The following is a 9,375-nucleotide window of genomic DNA, read 5'->3' on the forward strand; positions in this document are numbered from 1 at the left end:
TGTTGAATGTGTGACATCCTGATTCTGTTGAGAATTTTTATACTCTGATATTTTCCGCATAAATGCTTGGGGTAGATTGGGGTGTTACATTAGTGGTATCAGAGCAGGTCGGTCTTGTCCGGCCAAGTGTCGAGTCGTAGTGTAGTCTAACAATCGTGTATTGTTGTTTGTGCTGAATTGTTTTTGTGTTGTAGTGACGCTATGGCTGGGAGGAATGATGCCGCGATAGCTGCTGCTTTGGAAGCGATGGCTCAGGCTATGCAGAACCAACCGAATGCTGACGAGAATGCTGGATCTCGTAGTTTGGCGACTTTCCAAAGGGAAATCCGCCGGTGTTCAAGGGTACGCATGACCCTGATGGTGCTCTTGATTGGTTGAAGGAGCTCGAGCGAATCTTCCGTGTTATGGATTGCACTCCTGCTCAGAAGGTCAGATATGGAACTCATATGCTGGCTAAGGAAGCTGATGATTGGTGGTTGGAGACGCTTGCTAGGTTGGAGTTTTCAGGTGAGGAAGTCACTTGGAATGTGTTTCGTAGGGAATTTCTAAGGAAGTACTATCCTGAAGATGTTCGGGGTAAGAAAGAGATAGAATTCCTAGAGTTGACGCAAGGGAACAAGTTTGTGACCGAGTATGCTGCCAAGTTCACTGAGTTGATTAAGTTCTATCCTCACTTTGATGGCGAAGGTGCTGAATTTTCTAAGTGCATCAAGTTTCAGAATGGGTTACGCTCGGATATCAAGAAGGCTGTTGGGTACCAAAAGATCCGTTTGTTTCCTGATTTGGTTGACAGTTGTAGGATCTTTGAGGAAGATAGTAATGCTCATCACAAGATGGTTAGTGATAGAAGGGGCAAGAATCAACAAAGCCGTGGGAAACCGTATGATGCTGGTAAAGGGAAACAAAGAGTTATTCATGGTCAGCGGTCTAGTGGGGGAGATGCTCCTGCTAGGATTGTATGCTTCAAGTGTGGTCAACCTGGTCATAAGAGCAATGCTTGTACTGCTGATGCGAGGAAGTGTTTCAGATGTGGTAAGATGGGACATGCAATGTCTGATTGCAAGCATAAGGACATGGTATGTTTCACGTGTGGCGAAGAGGGACACATTGGTAGCCAGTGTCCAAAGAAGAAGGCACAATCCGGTGGAAAGGTGTTTGCTTTAGCCGGGACTCCTACAACTAGTGGAGACCGACTCATCAGAGGTACATGTTTCATTAATAGTACTCCTTTAATCACTATTATTGATACTGGTGCTACTCATTGTTTTATTGCTTCTGATTGTGTTGAAAGATTGGGTCTTATGTTGTCTTCCATGAATGGAGAGATGGTTGTCGATCTTCCAGCTAAGGGATCAGTGACTACTTCTCTGATGTGTTCAAAGTGTCCTTTGTCGATCTTTGACAAAGACTTTGTTGTTGACTTGATTTGTTTGCCGTTGAGTGGATTAGATGTGATCTTGGGTATGAATTGGTTAGAGTATAACTATGTTCATATCAACTGTTTTAACAAGTTCTTGAGGTTTTCTTCTCCCGAGGAAGAAGGAGTTGGTTTGTTGACTGGTAAGCAGTTGAGGCAATTGATGCAAGACGAAGCACAAATGTTCTCGTTGATGGCGTCATTGTCTTTTGAGAATCAAGTTAGAATAGACGAGTTAAAGGTGGTGCGAGAATTTCCTGATGTGTTTCCTGATGAAATTCCTGATGTACCTCCAGAAAGAGAAGTTGAGTTTGCGATTGATCTTGTACCTGGTACCAAACCTGTTTCTATGGCACCGTACAGGATGTCTGCATCTGAGTTATCTGAACTGAAGAAGCAATTAGAAGATTTGCTTGAGAAAAAGTTTGTAAGACCAAGTGTATCGCCGTGGGGAGCGCCCGTGTTGTTAGTAAAGAAGAAAGATGGAAGTATGAGACTTTGTGTTGATTATCGGCAATTGAATAAAGCGACGATCAAGAACAAGTATCCGCTTCCAAGAATTGATGACTTGATGGATCAATTGGTGGGTGCTAGTGTGTTTTCTAAAATTGATTTGAGGTCCGGATATCACCAGATTAGAGTAAAAGAAGATGATATTCAGAAGACCGAGTTCAGGACTCGGTATGGACACTACGAGTATTCGGTGATGCCCTTCGGTGTTACTAATGCGCCGGGAGTATTCATGGAGTACATGAACCGTATTTTTCATACTTACTTGGATCGGTTTGTAGTGGTATTCATTGATGACATTCTGATTTACTCTAAATCTGAAGAAGAGCATGAAGAGCATCTGAGAATTGTGTTGCAAGTTCTGAAAGAGAAGCAGTTGTATGCCAAGTTGTCTAAGTGTGAATTCTGGTTGCATGAAGTTAGTTTCCTTGGTCATGTCATTTCTGGTCATGGCATTGTCGTGGATCCTTCTAAAGTTGATGCTGTGTTACAATGGGAAGCTCCGAAATCAGCTACTGAGATTAGCAGCTTCTTGGGTTTAGCCGGTTACTATAGACGATTTATCGAAGGATTTTCTAAATTGGCACTTCCGTTGACAAGACTGACTTGCAAGGGAAAAGCTTTTGTATGGGATATTCGATGCGAAGAAAGTTTCAATGAGTTGAAGAAGAGGTTGACGTCGGCTCCGGTTTTGACTTTGCCTAATCCAGGAGAGCCTTTTGTTGTGTACTGTGATGCTTGTTTGATGGGGTTAGGTGGCGTGCTTATGCAGAATGGTAAAGTGGTTGCTTATGCGTCTAGGCAATTGAGAACTCATGAAAAGAATTATCCTACGCATGATTTAGAGTTAGCTGCAGTGGTCTTTGTGTTGAAAATTTGGAGACATTATCTTTATGGTTCGAGATTTGAAGTGTTTAGTGACCATAAGAGTTTGAAGTACCTTTTTGATCAGAAAGAGTTGAATATGAGGCAGCGAAGGTGGTTAGAATTATTGAAGGATTATGATTTTGGTTTGAATTATCATCCCGGAAAAGCTAATGTTGTGGCCGATGCTTTAAGCCGAAAGACCTTGCATATGTCGGCTATGATGGCTAAGGAGTTGGAGTTGATTGAGCAGTTTCGAGATTTGAGCTTAGTTTGTGAAGTGACACCACATAGTGTTATGTTGGGAATGTTAAATATTAACAATGACTTTCTCTACAATATCAAAGAGGCTCAGAAGCTAGATGTGAAGTTGGTGGATTTGATGGTAGGAACCGATCGACTTGAGAAGGATGATTTCAAGTTAGATGCGCATGGTGTGTTGAGATTCCGAGATCGTATTTGTATTCCTGATGATGAGGAGATTAAGAAAGTGATTCTTGAAGAAAGTCATATAAGCAATTTGAGTATTCATCCAGGAGCTACAAAGATGTATCAAGATTTGAAGAGTTTGTTTTGGTGGCCTGGCATGAAACGTGATGTGGCACAGTTTGTGTATGCTTGTTTGACTTGTCAGAAGTCAAAGATTGAGCATCAAAAGCCTGCAGGGTTGATGCAACCGTTAGAAGTTCCAGAATGGAAATGGGATAGCATTTCAATGGACTTTGTAACAGGATTACCTAATACCTTGAGAGGATTTGATTCGATTTGGGTGATTGTTGATAGGCTTACGAAGTCGGCACACTTTATACCTATTAATATCACATTCCCGATTGCGAAGTTAGCAGAGATATATGTCAGGGTGATTGTGAAGTTGCATGGTGTTCCTTTGTGTATTGTGTCAGATAGAGATCCGAGGTTTACTTCCGATTTCTGGAAGAGTTTACAAGAGGCGTTGGGTTCTAAGTTGAGGTTGAGTACGGCGTATCATCCACAAACGGATGGTCAGACCGAAAGAACTATTCAGTCATTAGAGGATTTGTTGAGAGCATGTGTTCTTGAGCAGGGAGGTTCGTGGGATACGTATCTTCCGTTGATTGAGTTCACTTACAATAATAGTTACCATTCTAGTATTGGGATGGCACCTTTTGAGGCGTTGTATGGTCGGAGGTGTAGGACCCCGTTATGTTGGCATGAATCGGGTGAGAGTGTGGTACTTGGACCCGAGATTGTTAGGGAGACTACTGAAAAAGTGAAGCTTATTCGAGATAAGATGAAAGCTTCTCAAAGTAGGTAGAAAAGTTACCATGACAAGAGAAGGAAAGATTTGGAATTCCAAGCTGGTGATCATGTATTTTTTAGGGTCACACCTGTGACTGGTGTTGGGCGAGCTCTTAAGTCTAAAAAGCTCCCTCCTCGTTTTATTGGTCCGTATCAGATATCAGATCGAGTTGGGAGAGTTGCTTACCGTGTGGCGTTACTGCCAAATCTTGCTAATTTGCACGATGTGTTTCATGTGTCACAACTCCGAAAGTATGTTTCCGATCCGTCTCATGTGATTCAGATGGACGATGTGCAAGTGTGTGATAATCTCACAGTGGAGACGAGGCCTGTGCGAATTGTGGATCGTGAGATGAAGATTCTAAGAGGTAAAGAGATTACATTGGTGAAAGTTGTCTGGTTAGGAGCAGCTGGTGAAAGCTTGACATGGGAATTAGAGAGCAAGATGCGCGATTTCTATCCCGAGTTATTTGAATCAGGTAAATTTCTATTTTCGAGGACGAAAATATTCTAGTGGGGGAGAGTTGTAACGCCCGGAAAAATAATTATTTGCTTAATTTAGACATTTGTGATGTTTTCTGAAATTTTTGCGTTTTGGGGCGTTTTAGTCGGTATTAGTTCGGGATAGCGGGTCGACATTTAATCGATAATTTTAATATTTTTAGTATTAGAAATATTAATGAGTTAATATTTAGCGTTTTGAGAATTTTCTGAGTAATTAAGTTTAGACCGGAAATATGAGACACTGAGTAATAAGTCGGTATATTAAAATAATCGAATTTTATTTTAATGGAGTTTTAGTGGAAGTATTATTTTTATATTAAGTGTGGAAATAATATTGGGCTTAATTAATGACATCTTTAGGTATTAAGGGGGTATATTTTGTTAGGCCCATTTGTGTATTAAATAATTAATATAGTTTTTTTTTTAATAGAAATAGAAGTAGTATAGAAGTGGTGTTATCAGTAAGAGAGAAGAAAGAGGAAACCGAGGGAGAAGAAGGAGAAATAGGAAAGAGGGGTTAGGGTTTGAAGAGGAGACCCAAAGTGTTGCTCTAAAGTGTCATTTTTCTTCAATTTTCCATTGAAACTTCTTAGAGCTGCACTCAATCCAAGGTAAGGGGGGATTCTTACTACCTAAATAGGTATATGATGAATTTTATGTGGGTTTAGGGTATAGATTAATCATTGTGTGGGTTAATTTTATTTTCTGTTTGAGATTGCAAAATCATTTTTATGGGAAGTATTGCTGTTAATTTATTCTCATAATGAATGGAATTTTCAACGAAGTAGAAGCTGAGCGAGGGCTGTTCATTTGCAAAAAGAGGCGTGTGCCTCTTGTAGTTTGGAGATGTGTGTCCCTAGTTGTTCCTATGTCATGCACATTTGTTTCTTTTCTTTTTGTCTCTAGCTTAGAAAAAGGTGGATTATATGCATAGTTTTAGGTAATTTAGGTACTTGTTATCTAGAAAATGAGAAATACTAATATGTATTAGTATTATTATATGATGATGATAATTGATAATGTAATTGATATCTAGTTACTATTAATTAAAAAAAAAGAACTATGTCACGATATAGCAGTGTTAATAAATATGGTAATTAAGCACAGGTATTACATTTGACAGCAATAATATCATATCAGTAGATATTAGAAATTGGAAATGAAATAGATTTAGTAGTAAATTGAAATTAATATAATATGATTATTAATCGGTTGATTTAATCAATAGTATAATTAATTTCAATAAGTCTATTTAATTAGAAGATACTTAGACTTGAATAAATTATTCGATTTATCGGTAAATTACGGAACCTCGCGAGAATTTGACCGTAATTGTGTTTTAGTTGAATAATTAAATTGAAAATAATATATTGCTATGCCAACGATGTTATTTTGATAATTAACATGATATCTAATTTAGTTAAATGTTAATTGGAAGTTGTTCTGCCTTACTTGGTTTATTGATATATTGCGAATTAATCGAAAATTGTGATTTCGTTCTAGATGCTTTTGTTGCAATTAATGTTATGATTGCCAATATGATTATTTTGTGCATTGTAATCTGAGTAGTCTCGTAGTGTGAATTATAGCAAATTTTGATATTCTGTATATAACGCTATGAATTGATAAGTTGTGTTGTGAGCCTTTGGCTAAAATGGAACGGTGTGATGTTGATATGTGATCGTGGTTGTGTTGTTGTTATGTCGTTGTTTCGTTGTCGAATTGTGGTCGTTGTATGTTTTCGCATAGCATAGCATAACATAAAGTTGAACGGTGTGATGTTGATATGTGACCGTGTTGAAGGCTTTGCCTTATGCCTCGGAATTACTGGCAATGTTCTACGTTGGGAGTTTTACTCCAATGGTACCACATGCATATGCACAGTTGAGTCGCATTCGAGTCGTTGTTAGTTGTTGTTGGTTGAAATTGTTGTTTATGCATGGTGATGCTTATGTGTTGATTTGTTGAAGATGCCGACGTGTTGATATCGAGACTATTCTTTGATGATGTTCTTTGTGTTGTTTATGTTGATGTTGTGTGAAATGGTGATTCATTTATATTCCTTACCTAATATATGATTTATCATAATCCTATTTATATAGTTTGATATCTCACCCTTTTCTGTTTGAATGTTGCCTCCACGTGGGTAACGTGCAGGTAATCCAGATGAGTAGCTGTTTCCGCTTATAGTCGAGTTTTGGGTGTCATTGCTCTGATACGTAGCACTCGGGGGGAAATGAACACTTGTTTGATGTCGTTATTTGTTTATTGAACCTTATGATGTATTTGAGTAGTTGTTTGTATTGTTGCTTTTTAGGATTCAAAAGATTCTATGCCTTAACTGTCAAATCATTGTGAATTTGTTGCATGTTAAACCTAAGTTTGGATTATGCTATGAATACTATGTTATTCAGAAGTTGAGATATATGTTATGAGTTTTGTTCACTCCAATCCTGATAGTGTTATGTATTAGTTTAAAAAGCATGACAGGTTTATGTTTATGTTGAATGTGTGACATCCTGATTCTGTTGAGAATTTTTATACTCTGATATTTTCCGCATAAATGCTTGGGGTAGATTGGGGTGTTACAACAGACATTTGGGGTTTGAGGGTTTGAGGATAGAGAAAAGAGAAGGGGGAAGGAGAATTTGAATTGTGAAGAGAGAATATAGAAGCTAAATCGTGAAGGGAGGAGTGACACGTTGCAAAAGAATTTATTTTCATTGGACAAAAAAATGTGATAAGATTGTTTTGTTAAATACTAAAATGTCCAAATTGTATTGTTAATTTTATTTTAGGGAAGGACACTTTAGATAAAATGGTAAATCTCTTGGTAAATATTTGTATAGTAGATATGTGTAGAATTTTGTGGTATTTTTCATTTCTTTTAGGTATATTTAATCTCTATTAGAACTAATCCAAGTGAAGTATAAACAAAATACAAGAAACTAAACATGTATATGAATTAAGCCTAAAAATCAAGAAAATAATTTATCCTAAGTGTTGCTACCTAAATAACATTACTTAAAGAATAATTCTATTTACTTTAGTATGTGTAATTCTCGCACAATCCAAAGGAAAAGTCTATTACACTAAATTCATTCTTCTATGTTTATGAACTTGATTGCAGTTCGGTGCCGAATTGTAAACTTAAAAAATATTTTAATTATGTCAATAAATTCATCTATAACTTGTTTAAATTTCATACATTAGTTTTGGGAAGGTGTCATACCCCAAAATTTGCCCACACTTTAAAAAGAAAAATTCGAAATTATTCTTAAAATTGGATTTTTATAAAATCTTGGATTCATTTACATTGACATCCTGAATTCTATAAATATTCGATTTAAAGTCTATTTTAAAATATAGTAGTTTACTCTTAAATTGCTTATATTTTAATAAATAAAAAATACTGGCCGATGCTTCATACACTTTTAATTGGCATTTTATTTTCAAATAAATAACATAGCACAATTGATAAGAGTGAAAGGCTTGTAGATAGAAGGTCACGGGTACAATTCCCGCTTGATGCATTTCCATATTTTAAACAATCACAGTTTCAATCCACACTTCTACTAACATTTCTTCACACCTTTTTATACTTTCTTTCAAAAACCTTTTTTTAATTGTTTTGCTTTGGCCAATGATGACACTTGAGGCCTCCCTTAATGTTTTTCGACCAACAATTTTCTAATTAACAATTCTACAAATCTTTTTTCATAAAACTTTTTCAAAACTTTTCTTTTCGGCCGATGATTTCTATATGAGGTCCCTCCCTCCCTAATTTTAATTTGTTTTATGTTTTCAACCAAATGATGAACATCTGATAGTTCTTTCATTTTTAAATCCACGATTTTTTTTAATAATTTCACATCACAAAAATAATATTCTCCACGTTTTTTTAGTAAAACTAACAAAGACCTCCATCTTTTTTAAACACTGTATTTTACACATTCATGTGACAATACGCATATTTTTTTCTAAATCCTGTGCATAACAACAATTTCTTTTTTTCCTCTCAATCCTCACGTACAAATCGCCCCATTTTCATCTTAAAAAAAAGACTAATAACAATTTTTGTTACAAAACAACTCACCATCCTTCACGATTTTGTTTTTACAACAAATAAATTTTACACAAACATTCACCTTACCCCATGAACAAGACTCATAATCTCAACCTTAACCTATGAAATTTTTACATAAACCGACAACTATCATCCAAGCAATGCTCAAACTTCATGACTAAAAACTTAACCAATTCAAACAGATGCCATTCAGATCAAAAATTAAATTAACCATCAATTCTTGTTTACAGTAATGGTGTTCATGTTTTTTCAGGTGAAAGGAGAAGCAATAAGCCCACAGAAGACCACTCAGCCACCAACTCAACTCAACTCGAGCATCCTTTCAATAAACCGATCCAAGTCACAACTCAACACCGGCACCGATCGAAAAGTAGGGGAAAAGAAGCGAGGACTGAATCAACCCCGAACGCAAATAACTTCATCGACCTCGCGACTGCAATCAAACAACAACTTCCAGCCACTTGTTCGATCTAAATCACCACAAGAACAACAACACTCATCACCGCGAAGCCACGCACGACGCAGTTTCACACCCGAATCGCGAGCACCCATGCTTCAGAACACCGCGACTTCCGTCCGCCATTCATCTTGTATCGGTATATTCGAATCCTTTCTTTCCATATGCTTTCCGATTGGTGCTTGAGTAATAGTTGATACATTTTAATTTTCGATTCTTTCCTTTGAACGCTTATTTCTTGAGTTCGATTTGAGAGGT

At 37.0% G+C, this 9,375-nt stretch overlaps 1 protein-coding gene across 1 annotated transcript; it reads left to right on the forward strand.

Moving 5' to 3' along the window:
- Positions 1–290: 290 nt before the first annotated feature.
- LOC131632388 (uncharacterized) lies at positions 291–7,165 on the forward strand. Its single transcript, XM_058903137.1, has 2 exons — positions 291–1,203; positions 6,731–7,165. The coding sequence occupies exons 1-2, from the start codon at positions 405–407 to the stop codon at positions 6,745–6,747; spliced, it is 816 nt and encodes a 271-aa protein (XP_058759120.1). The 5' UTR covers positions 291–404; the 3' UTR covers positions 6,748–7,165.
- Positions 7,166–9,375: the final 2,210 nt, after the last annotated feature.

This window comes from Vicia villosa, unplaced genomic scaffold, assembly GCF_029867415.1.
Source record: "Vicia villosa cultivar HV-30 ecotype Madison, WI unplaced genomic scaffold, Vvil1.0 ctg.000939F_1_1, whole genome shotgun sequence".
Classification (NCBI taxonomy): Eukaryota; Viridiplantae; Streptophyta; class Magnoliopsida; order Fabales; family Fabaceae; genus Vicia; species Vicia villosa.

Excerpts from the sequence above, each read along its gene's own strand:
- LOC131632388 (XM_058903137.1), top strand. The coding sequence starts at position 405 with ATGGATTGCACTCCTGCTCAGAAGGTCAGATATGGAACTCATATGCTG.